The sequence below is a fragment of the Meleagris gallopavo genome, chromosome 12, assembly GCF_000146605.3.
Source record: "Meleagris gallopavo isolate NT-WF06-2002-E0010 breed Aviagen turkey brand Nicholas breeding stock chromosome 12, Turkey_5.1, whole genome shotgun sequence".
NCBI classification, from domain to species: Eukaryota; Metazoa; Chordata; class Aves; order Galliformes; family Phasianidae; genus Meleagris; species Meleagris gallopavo.
In genome coordinates, this window is record NC_015022.2 from 19,143,131 (window position 1) to 19,154,318 (window position 11,188).

General features: G+C 58.6%; 1 protein-coding gene across 2 annotated transcripts in view; it reads left to right on the plus strand.

The window, feature by feature from the left end:
- Positions 1 to 1,716: 1,716 nt before the first annotated feature.
- The window catches only part of FRMD5 (FERM domain containing 5), a 13,133-nt gene continuing 3,661 nt past the window's right edge, over positions 1,717 to 11,188 (plus strand). For both annotated transcript variants that reach the window (XM_019619616.2, XM_031555380.1), the window contains exons 1-13: positions 1,717 to 1,757; positions 5,053 to 5,157; positions 5,463 to 5,505; positions 5,716 to 5,794; positions 6,353 to 6,450; positions 6,714 to 6,837; positions 6,924 to 7,011; positions 8,370 to 8,458; positions 8,584 to 8,647; positions 8,773 to 8,864; positions 9,560 to 9,634; positions 10,028 to 10,096; positions 10,189 to 10,295. In XM_019619616.2, the coding sequence (XP_019475161.1) occupies positions 5,499 to 5,505; positions 5,716 to 5,794; positions 6,353 to 6,450; positions 6,714 to 6,837; positions 6,924 to 7,011; positions 8,370 to 8,458; positions 8,584 to 8,647; positions 8,773 to 8,864; positions 9,560 to 9,634; positions 10,028 to 10,096; positions 10,189 to 10,295 (892 nt within the window). In that variant the 5' untranslated portion in view covers positions 1,717 to 1,757; positions 5,053 to 5,157; positions 5,463 to 5,498. The remainder of the gene's footprint in view (positions 1,758 to 5,052; positions 5,158 to 5,462; positions 5,506 to 5,715; positions 5,795 to 6,352; positions 6,451 to 6,713; positions 6,838 to 6,923; positions 7,012 to 8,369; positions 8,459 to 8,583; positions 8,648 to 8,772; positions 8,865 to 9,559; positions 9,635 to 10,027; positions 10,097 to 10,188; positions 10,296 to 11,188) is intronic.

Genomic DNA, 11,188 nt, shown 5'->3' on the forward strand with positions numbered 1-11,188 from the left:
GCTGTGAGCTGCTGTGGGGCTGTGTGGGTCCCAGCGCTGCGCCCAGCTGTGTCTGAGCCGCGCTCAGCCCAGGGCAGCAGGAGGTGCTGGGCTGTGCAGTGCTGCAGCCGCTGCTCCCGCCTGCGCCCCGCTTCACTTTCATGGCCTGTAAATATTTATGACCCGTTTACACGTTTCTTTCTTCCCTCCTGTGAGCGTTTTGCTGCGTTCAGCTGCTGGAAGGAAAGCAAGCTTCTCCTCGGGGCTGTTGCCAGGAAAACCAAAGGTGCTTTCCTGGAGCCGAGCAGCACGCACAGCTCCTGGCTTTGGTTGCTCTCTTTTCTCGCTGTTCCTGCCCTCCAGCAGCGATGTGCGTGGAGCTGCTGGCTGCAAAGAGCACCGCTCAGCACTGGGGTCCTGCAGCAATCTGCAGCCCACGGCCGCAGCACTGGGGGTGGTTGGTGGAGCCGCTCCGCACCACAGCAGCAGTCCATGCTTAGCACCGAGCACTGGGCATCTCATCGTGCCTTCAGACCCCAGGGTGCTGCGACGGGTCTCTGAGGTGCTCCCTTGAGGTGAGAGCTGCAGAGATGCAGTTGTCTGTGGGTTTGTGCTGTGTGCTGCAAGCAGGGCTCGCTTCCTGACAGAGCATTCCTGATCGTCAGCTGGCTGCTGTGAGTGTGTTCCTCGCACGCACCGCCATCCGCTGCACCAGCAGCGCTCCGTGCGCCCATGGAAAAGGAGTGCCAACTTAAACAAGAGCAAACATGGAGCCACTCCAAGCTCACATGAATGAAAACATGAGCTTGAACGATGGGAGAAGGCAATTTGCTTTTATGGAGAGAGGTTTTCAGTGCTTCTAAATTATAGACTTACAAGTTCTGAATTTAATTCATGAAAGTTGCGCAGCAGCAACGGGCAGCGCAATGCAAGGGGACACAGGTCATCTGTCAGCAGGTCTCTGTGTGTGCGTTGCTCTGGAGCTGCACTCAGGGCTGGAGAATAAGTGGGACTTTGCAGAACCCAGTCTGGTTTCCGTGTCCCCAGAACCAGATGCTGATGTGGGCATGGCCAGGCCGTGCCATGGGGTGCCCTGGGGCTGAGCATCCCTGCGCTGTGCCAAATCTGTGCTCCTCCTCTGCAGTTGGGCGTTGGGTGGCTGCAGAACAAACCCCCACCTCCTGCAGGACGGTGGGGCAGCCCGGCACCCTGCATGGCTGCTTAGGGGAGGAAAATTCCCCTGCACGTAACCCACGATAAATATTTGAATGGTGTTAAATTCCCCATTCTGGCAGAAACCTTCGTCACGCTCATCCCTAATTGTGACTCACTGATAAATATTCTGCTGTGAGAAACAGCAGCAGATGGCCCTGTGGGGGGGGAGCGGGGGCACAGTGGGGGCCACTGCAGCTGCACTGAGCACGGCCCAGCACTGCCCTGCCCCCACAGCACTGCCTGCCCCTATGGCACTGCCCTATAGCACTGCCCTGCTCCCAGCTGTGCGTTAACTGGGGAATCCAGCAGCTGGCGTTTACAGCTACAGAAATCACTTTCTGGTAACTTTCTGTAGCAGAAATGCTGAGTCTCAGCCTGCAGCAGTGATGGAGCATCTGGTGGAAGGCAGGGCCAGCCCAGGGCAGCTCAGGCTCATGCAATGCAGCTGAGTGACAGGGAGGGCTGGAGCCAGGATCCACCCCTTCCCAGGCCTCATTTAAGGGTTGGCAGTGGAGGTGAGGGTATCTCTCTGGAGATCTCTGCCTACCTGAGGCTTTCCAAAGGTAAGCAGCTTCTTTTTTCTTTTCCCCCCCCCCCTTTGTTTCTGTGTCCATGGCTGCTGCATTTGGACTTATTCTCATTTGCTACAGCCAAACACTTTTCCACTCTGCAGTTATCACTGTACTTTCCATCACATTGTAGCATTACACTTTCCTTCTCCAAGGTTTTATCAATTGCTGCAAGCTCACATGGTAAGTCCTGGAGACAGAACTGCCCACGTCAGCTGGGAAGAAGGATTGCAGACAGCAAATTCACAGCAAGGCACATGCTCTCATGATCGTGCTGCTCACTGGAGGGCCTGGGGCTGCTGTGGGGAAGTTGCTGTGCTGATGGCCGCCTGCTGTAAGGATGCCTGCAGCTTGAGGGGTGCTCTTGCCTGTTTCTGCCCATTTTCTTCCCCATGCTGCAGTTCTGATGAGGCGCCGGCTTACTCTGCAGGCTGAGCTGCCCGGAGCCCTCCCAGAGTCTGCAGGCTGAACGCTGACTCCATCTGAGGGACAGTAAATCCCAGCCCCACGCAGCACAATGCCGAATGTTGAAAATGAAGCACTTAAAGCACATATTGCCATCAAATTGCCAGCGAAAATCCCCTCGTGCTGCAGCGGAGCTGTGGCTCTTTGATCTTTCCCAGCTCAGCTGCTGCCGCCAAAGAGATTTAAGCTCCAACTTCACTTTTCAGAACAGACTTTTCTTGACAGTTTCCTTTTAAAAAATAATCTCCCTCTAAGCTGATGGAGCAGAGGCTGGCCGGCCCCACAGCGTGGCTCCGGAGCTGCAGGAAGGCTGTGCTATTTGTTCCCCAAATCCGGCGCTTAATCCCCGGAGCGGGCACTGCCATGGGCTGTAGGGTTGTGCAAGGAGCTGTGCACCCCGGCACAGAGTGTCCATGCGGGCTGCGCTCACGGACTGAGCTGTGCTGTTTTAGTGGCTGTGTGAGTCTCTGCCCCAGAGCGCATGGGTGAGCGGTTCCCTGGTCGCTGTGCCATACGGCTTCGTGAGATTTATGACGTGAGGAAGTGTAACACATTTGGGATGTTGGAAGGATAATTAAATGAAATAAAGTGGAGGCATGCAGTGATGCATGAAGCAGGGCGCTGCACACAGCTCTGGCTGAAGGAAGGGGGCAGCTCAGGTTGTGTGCCAGGGCAAGTTCCTTCCCCAGAAGGGAGGTGAAGCACCGGCACAAGCTGTGCGGAGGACGGGGGTCACCATCCCCGAGCTGTGGGGATGTGGCTCTGCGTGGTGCAGTTAGGGGCGTGGAGAAATGAGCTGGGTTGGGCTTGGGGGTCTCAGAGGTCTTCTCCAGCCTCAGTGGCTCTGTGATTCTGTAGTCAGGTTCCAGTGCTGGTGCTCAGCTGGGCAGCAGGAGGGGAATGAGCCAGCGCTGCTTGTTGAAGATGAGCTGCTATTATTAACTCATTTCATTTTAGCTGTGTGTGACCCTAATTTTGGCAGAGGAGCTTAGAAAAACGAAGAAGGCAAGGTTACTTTAATCTTCTTAAAGTTTTGAGATTTCATGCTTGCTGCTTTTTGGTCCGTGTCTTTCCGGAGCTCTGCTGTTCCCGTTACCCGATGGATGCTCTCCAGAGCAGTGCAGGCTCTCAGCCAGTCCCGAGGGGCTCAGCCCTGCACTGGGAGCACCAGGCTGGGTTGGCACCCATAGGGCCCTGTGCCCACCGCCTCAGAGCTGTTCCTGCAGCACGAGCTGCTGTGTGCAGCTGTGAAGTGCTGTGGGGTGACAGCAGCCCCTGTGCCTGCTCCATTGATGGGCCTTGTGCCACAGAGCACTGCTGCTGGGGCCGGCAGCATCTGGTTCATCCTGTGTTCCAACCCCTGGTGAATGGTGGATGGGCAGCACTGGGGTGTGAAACCCTGCCCGTGTGCTATGGCGAGTGGTGATCCCGTGTGTTTTATGGGAGTTGCAGGCAGGATGCTGTGCATTGCAGCATCTCCTGCACACAGTGCTGCTGGCTGCCTTTGGGTGATCCCTGCACAGTCTGAGCATGCTTGGTTTGTTGTCTGAACTCCTCTGAACTGAGAAGAAAAGGACCGAGAGTACAGCTTGGGAACAAGGAGCTGCCTGGTTCTGGTGGCAGTCTCAGCATCCTGCAGCAGCCCTGCAGCACCTCAGGACTTCAAATGCATCAGAAGTCTGAGGTGGAAGCAACAAGCGCTCAGCTGTGGGCGCTGGTGGCACTGAGCTGGCTGCTGCCATGCTGCTGGGCCAGCATAAACCCTCCTTTGTAAGAACATACAGAGATCAAACCGGAATGCTTAAGCTGCTATTACGCAACAGACAGCTCTTTCAAGTTCTGATTTGCAAAGACGGCTCAGATAATTTCCTGAAAGACAGACTCATAATGATTAATTTAGAATATGTTTAACTCAAGTTAGAGAGATCAAAGAGGAAGCATCTCCCCCCGTAAAGCCGTTTGCATTTGTGCACTGTTGGCAGATGGAGGGCTGCTGTCTCGTGCTCCGTGTGGCTCTTTGTGTCAGTGCTGCAGGTCCTAGTGCCAATTTGGGGTACGGATGGGTATGGAAAGGCAGAAGCAAATCCTGCAAACAAAGGGCCTTGGGCTGTGCAGCACGTGATGCTGGGGGCATCGCTGCTCTGCTGCTCCATCCTGCTCTGTGCAGTGCCAAAAACATAGAGCAAAATGCAGGGCATGGGTTGCAGGCTGGGCACTGCGCTGTGTTGAGGCTCTGGGGGTGAGCAGCTGCTCTGATGTGGGGATGTGGCAGTGGGCATGGTGGGATGGGGGCAGTGGGGATCTGAGAGGTCTTTTCCAGCCTTGGTGATTCTGAGACTCTGTGGCCCCGCTCTCAGTCAGCAGTCACAGTGCTGTGGCAGCGTGATGCTGAGTGCAGGGCTCTGCCTCTGCTCCTGGCTTTGACTGATGGGACCCTGAGACACCCAAAGTGCCCGGCCAGCAGCACCACGGTGTGGGGCACAGTGTGGGGCGGGAGCTGGGGGTTGCTCTGTGAGCTAGAACTTACAGTGTGTGATCGTAAATCAGACGGAAGGATGCTGGAGCAGTTACATCAATGTAAGTGCGAGGGGGTTGTGCACAGCACCGCACGGCTTTACAATCCATCTGGGCTAATCCCACCGCTGATGGGTCAGCCCTCATCTGGGGCTGCATGGCCTCGGGGATGCAGTGCTGGGGAGCAGAGGGTGTCCTCATGTGGCTGTGCTGCATCCCCAGCCTGACGTGGCAGGTTTAGTGCCTTCATCTCCCTGTATCTCAGCTCCCCCAGCCCTGCTGCGCTGCCAATGCCGTTCCTGTCTTGCAGAGAGATGCCAAGGGGCAGTACCTGTTCGACCTCCTGTGCCACCACCTGAACCTGCTGGAGAAGGACTACTTTGGCATCCGCTTTGTGGACCCCGACAAGCAGAGGGTGAGCGGATCAGAGAGGTGTGACAGAGGCCCCATGCAGAGCTCACCGCGGTGTGGCTGCAGCCCGGTGCTGCACTGTGTGCAGCGTGTGGGGCTGGGCTGCCCTGTGCTCCTCCTGCCCACACTGTGTGCCCACCCTGATCTGTGCAGTGTCCCCAGGGCTGCTCCCACCGCCGCACTGTGGGCAGGGCTGGGCATGGGATTGCCCCTGCGTGGGCTTCTGGTTCCAAAAGAGTGTTCCATCAGTGCTCCTGGTGGCAGACATTTGTTACAGAGCTGCTCCAATCCCTTCTTTTCTCATTTCAGCATTGGCTGGAGTTCACGAAGTCGGTCGTGAAGCAGATGAGGGGTAAGCATCGCTCCCAGTACAGGCAAAAGGCTGAGCAGTGTCCTGTGGGGCGGTGCGTGGCACAGCTCGGTGTGCCCCATCCTTCCGTCCCTGCAGTGCGTGGGGACACGAGGGTCAGTGCCCGACCTGTGTGGACGGGGGGGGAGGGTGGGGAGGGTTGTGTCCTGAGGTTTGGTGGCAGGATTGGTGACGGTGCTGCTGTTCCCACAGCCCAGCCACCCTTCACCATGTGCTTCCGTGTCAAGTTCTACCCCACGGACCCTGCGGCGCTGAAGGAGGAGATCACCAGGTGAGGGGGTGTGGGGCCGTGGGTTTGGGTTTGTGCTCAGCCTGTGAAACAGGCTGTTTTACCACCCAGCACAGCCTACCATGTGCAATGCCTGTGTCACTGCTGCTCCTGCTGCACCCTCAGAGCAGAGCTGCACGCCGTGCACCCACCTCCCTGTCCTGCCCAGCACCTCTCCCCCAGTTGCCCTCTGGTCCTTGTGGGATCTGCTGGCAGGATAGTTCCCTTCATGGTCCGTTTCATTACCTTGCGTGTTTTATTATCTAAGAACACGCTACTGGGGATGATCCGGGGAAACAATGGGTGCAGAAATGATGGCAGAAATGGACCCTGAATCCAGAATTTGGGTCACGTGGCTCAAAGGCGCCGGCACCCAGAGGGCAGTGCTGTGAGCAGGGCAGCTCTGCTCAGCCTCAGCACTGCTGGGCTGGGACGTGGCCCCCGGCTGTGGGTCAGGGCCAGCAGTGCCTCTGGCTGCGCAGTGCACGCGTGTGCAGCCGGGACAGCCCTGCTCGGGCCAAGCAAGCTGCACTTGGCCAACCGGCTCTCTGCTGTCTGCAGGTACTTAGTCTTCCTGCAGATCAAAAGAGACCTCTACCACGGCCGCCTCCTTTGCAAGACCTCGGACGCCGCGCTGCTGGCCGCCTATATCCTTCAAGGTAATGCTTCCTGACAAGATAAATCTGCTTTTCGCTCTGAGTCCCGATTACGTTATTTCACTTACAACAGATCGCTGCACCTCGAATATAAATGTCACCAGGGCCGTCCTGCAGGGCTGTGATCGTACTGTGCAGGCTGTACGATGCGACTGCCTGGGGCACTGGGACTGTGGGGTGGGCAGCATGGGGCTCTGGTTAATGGTGTGGCTAATGCCTGAGCAGTAAGCCCACAGTGGGGCTGCTCACCACCTCTGTCCCCCCAGCTGAGATTGGTGACTACGACCCCGGGAAGCACCCGGAGGGCTACAGCTCCAAGTTCCAGTTCTTCCCCAAGCACTCGGAGAAGCTGGAGAGGAAGATTGCGGAGATCCACAAATCAGAGCTGAGGTAAAGGCTCAGTGCCACGCCAGGACCTGCGTGCATGCCGTGCTCTGCCCTGCACGCCGCCCACCTCTCCCTTCTCCCTCCCACAGCGGGCAGACGCCGGCCACTTCTGAGCTGAACTTCCTAAGGAAGGCGCAGACCCTGGAGACCTACGGCGTGGACCCCCACCCCTGCAAGGTGAGCGCTCCTGGCAGCCACGCTGCTCTGCTCCCTCTGTGCTGACGTGCTGCAGAGGAGCTCCCACTGCTGTCCGTGGGGCTGCGTCACCCGGCATTGCGCTGCGGTGCTGGGAGCGCTGCTGTAGGAGGCAGCACCTGGGTGCCACAGGACCACTGAGGTTGGAAAGACCTCTGAGATCCCCCCCATTCCAACCGCAGCCCCATCACCACCATACTCGTAACCAGGACAGTCCCCTCCCTGTCTGCACTCCTGTACTGACGGAGCTTTGTGTTGGAAGTAGCTTTTATCGACTCTCAGTGACCCCACACTGTGCTCCCCCAGAGCCCCATCACACACAGGGGGATGCGGGGAGCAGAGCAGGAGGAGCTGGGCTGAGTCAATCCCCACTCACAGCCAACGCAGGGAGAGAGCTGCCCAGCACCCGGCGCAGAGCTGGGCTGAGCGGGGTCACAGCAGCACAGGGCTGGGTGCTGGCACTGGGCAGGGCCATGGGTGAGCATTGGTGCTGGTGCTGCTGATAGCTGGTGCTGGGGAAGCAGTTCCTGCAGTGCTCTGCACTGATAGCACTTATTCTGGGCAGTGCGTGCCCTGCGATACCCAGCAGTGGGGTAGGGGCTCCCAGGCTGAGGCAGGACCAGGTACTCCCGCCGTGGCACTCCTCGTGCCTGTGGCTCAGCTCTGTGCTTTGCTTTGTGTAGGGCAGGATTTGGGCTCTTTGGTTTCACCTGTCTGCCCCTGGCAGATCGAAATGAATTGTGATCCAATCTTGATGCGAACCCGGCTTATTCTCTGCTCGCATCCCGAGGATCCCTTTCTGCTGCTTCCCGTGCACCACACGCCCCGTGCTGCTCCCGCACTGTGCACATGGATGTGCTGCAGCTCCCCATCCCACAGCCGCCCTGCAATGCTGTCTGAGCCCAGCACAGCTCTGCGCTTTGCATGAGCTCCAAGGCAGTTAATGAGTGCTTCCTCAGAGCCCCGTTGTTGTGATTAAGTGACTGCACTGCCCAGCTCTGTTCATGACACTAATTATGGGTTGTAAATGGCCACGGTGCTGCCTGGCCGCTCCAACACTGAATGGGATTTTGCCATCATGCAGTTTAATTATTAGCAAAAGGGTTGGTCAGGCACGTAACCATCTTCACTTATTGCTCACTTGTGAATTGATGGGATCGATGAGAGCGATACTGCACGTTGTGCTTCGTGCTGGGAGCAGCACACGGGGCTGCAGGGCTGTGGGGCTGGTGCATGCACAGGCTGCTGCAGGATCACGGCTGCAGCCCATTGCTCTATGCCTGCCCTGGCTGCCGCTGGGCACTCTGACACTCTGCTGAGGAGCTGCTGTTCTCTTGCAGGACGTGTCGGGCAATGCAGCGTTCCTGGCCTTCACCCCCTTTGGGTTCGTCGTCCTGCAGGGGAACAAGAGAGTGCACTTCATCAAGTGGTGAGCAGCCCCACAGCGCTGGTGCTGGCTGACCCTGCGCCCTGGGGAGGGGACGAGTGCCAGTGGGGCTGGGCAGTCTCTCATGGCACATCCCTGCCTCTAACGGCACATCCCTGTCCCTTCAGGAATGAGGTGACCAAAATGAAGTTCGAGGGGAAGACGTTCTACCTGTATGTGAGTCAGAAGGAGGTGAGTGCGTTTCCATTTGGGGCTGCCCCGTCCCCCTGCCCGGCTGTGGCCACGCTCTCTGTGCTGCCACCATCCCACAGCCCTGGGCACCACTGCTGTGGCCAACACACTTCTTTCTGCTGTAGGAAAAGAAAATTGTCCTCACCTACTTCGCCCCAACGCCGGAAGCCTGCAAGCACCTCTGGAAGTGTGGCATAGAGAACCAGGCCTTCTACAAGTGAGTGCAGGGATGCGCTCTGCTCTTGCTCCCCATGGGTCACTCCTGGGCTCACCACGTGTGGGGCAGTGCAGCACTGTGCCCCTCTGCCCCACAGCTCCAGGGCTGCCCCCAACCCAGCAAACCTCCAATTATGCAATTAGAATTAATTGGGCAGAGATAGATAGCACCTTAATGATGGGCAGCACCCGGGAGGGGTTTTGGGCTGGAGGGGCAGCAGGCAGTGCCAGCACTTGGTGTGAGGCTGTGCTGGGTGCTCAGAGCCTTCCTTGGCAGTGCCCGCCTTTGTGCTTCCTAATGAGTTTTATTCTAATCAGCGAGATGTGAGATAAAGTGTGTAATGTATTCTCTTTGGGAATTCTGCAATCAGCGGCTGCCATCAGCAGGTTTCACTCCTCATTATATGAACATAAAATGGAATTGCAATATTGCTTTACAAATCTTTTTATGATTAATAATGTCAGCACTGGGTCCTGCTCCCCGTGTGTGGGGTGAGGGCTGCTGGCTGCTCCTGCCCTCCTGCCCCGGGCAGGGGGCAGTGCTGGAGATGGGGAGATGAGGCTCCGCTGTGGGGTGGGGGGGGTTGCTGTGGGATGGGAAGCTGCCAGGGCTCACACACGTTACTCAGCCTTGTTCACTGGGAGTTTCCTTGCTCCCATGAGTGCATATGGCACTCACAGCCTACTGCCCTGCAGGTTGGAGAAGTCGAGCCAGGTCCGGACAGTGTCCAGCAGCAACCTGTTCTTCAAGGGGAGCCGTTTCCGATACAGGTAGATAAGGGGCAGATAACAGCACTGCCAGCTGTTCTGGTGCAGGACGGCCATGTCAGTGCCACCACCGGGCGTTCCCCATTCCTCAGCTGCCATTCCTCCCTCCTGCCCCAGAGACACGGTGATCATGGGGCCGGGGGGGGGGGAGGGGTGGAAATCTGGGGGCTTTTCATGGTTTGGTTTGGGTTTTTTCTGAGGCCAAGGGATAAAACAATCATTGCAGTTCCTAAATTCTGCTTCCTGGAGAAGGTGCCGTATGTCTCTGGTGGGTGTGGGGCATCCCCAGCCATGGGATGATGCCACCCCTGTGGGCAGTGCAGCATGCAGGGATGGGACGGCAGGCACTGAGGGCTGCTGTCCCCGTGCTCACGCCGCTCTTCTTCCCACCCATAGCGGCCGCGTTGCAAAAGAGGTGATGGAATCCAGTGCCAAGATCAAGCGGGAGCCGCCGGAGATCCACCGGTAAGGGCACCACACAGCCCGGCACCACGGGGCATACGGGGCACCGCACAGCCCCGGCAGGCGGCCCCTCACTGCCGCTGCTCTCCCTGCAGGGCCGGGCTGGTGCCAAGCAGGAGCTGCCCCTCCATCACCCACGGCCCCCGGCTGAGCAGCGTGCCGCGCACCCGCAGGAGGGCTGTGCACATCTCCATCATGGAAGGTACGTGCGTGGGGCAGCACGCTTATCTGTGCACGTGGGCATACAGAAGGGAGATCAGCTGCCTCTGTTGTTCAGGGAGTGGGTAGCAAAGGGCCGAAGCTTTGTGGCAGCAGCTGTGGCTCAGGGCAATGGGGTTTTGGGCGCGGCACGGACAGGACCTGAACTTCACTACTGTCGTTGCGCTGCCCCACTAGGAATGAGTGTACAGAGCAGGGCTGAGCAGTGCAGTGCTCCTGGGCCCCCTGCTCTGCGACTTCCCATGAATCCCACCTACAGCCACAGGTTTGAGCTGCTTTGGGCGCTCAGCACAGCTACACACGTGCTCACATTCGGTGTCCCTTTGTTTCCCTGCATTTGGGGTCATTGAGGTCCTACTGGAACCTCGTGCTGCCAGGAGCCCTGCGGTGCCGTCTGTGTGCAGCCCCCACAGCACAGCCCGGGACCCCACAGCGCTCACACCAGGGACATAAGGGACGTCCTGGGGACCCCCCTGTGCCCATGGGAGCTCAGGGCCCGGTGGGGGCTGTGCTTTGGGCCCTGCTAAGAGCCAGGGCCCCGTCCCCCCTCCCTGGGTGCTGCTGCAGATCGGGTGGCACGCAGCCCCACGCCATCCATCGCTGTGCCCGGCACCGTGCCACGGCCGCTTCATGTCACTGTCACCTCGCTGGTAGCTGTGACACTGCAGCAGCCCAAAATAGCCCCGAACACCAGCGGGGCCACCGGCGTGCCACTGTTGGTGGGTCTCCGTCCCCGTGCCGCCGTCCCCACGCCATGGGGAAGTGCCTGGTGAAGATCACCACCCGGGTCAGCGTGCAGCTGCGCTTCATCAACCACTGCTGCCGCGCGGTGCGGGTGCGGGTGCTGGCGTTGGGGCCGCGGCTGCTGGCACGCGC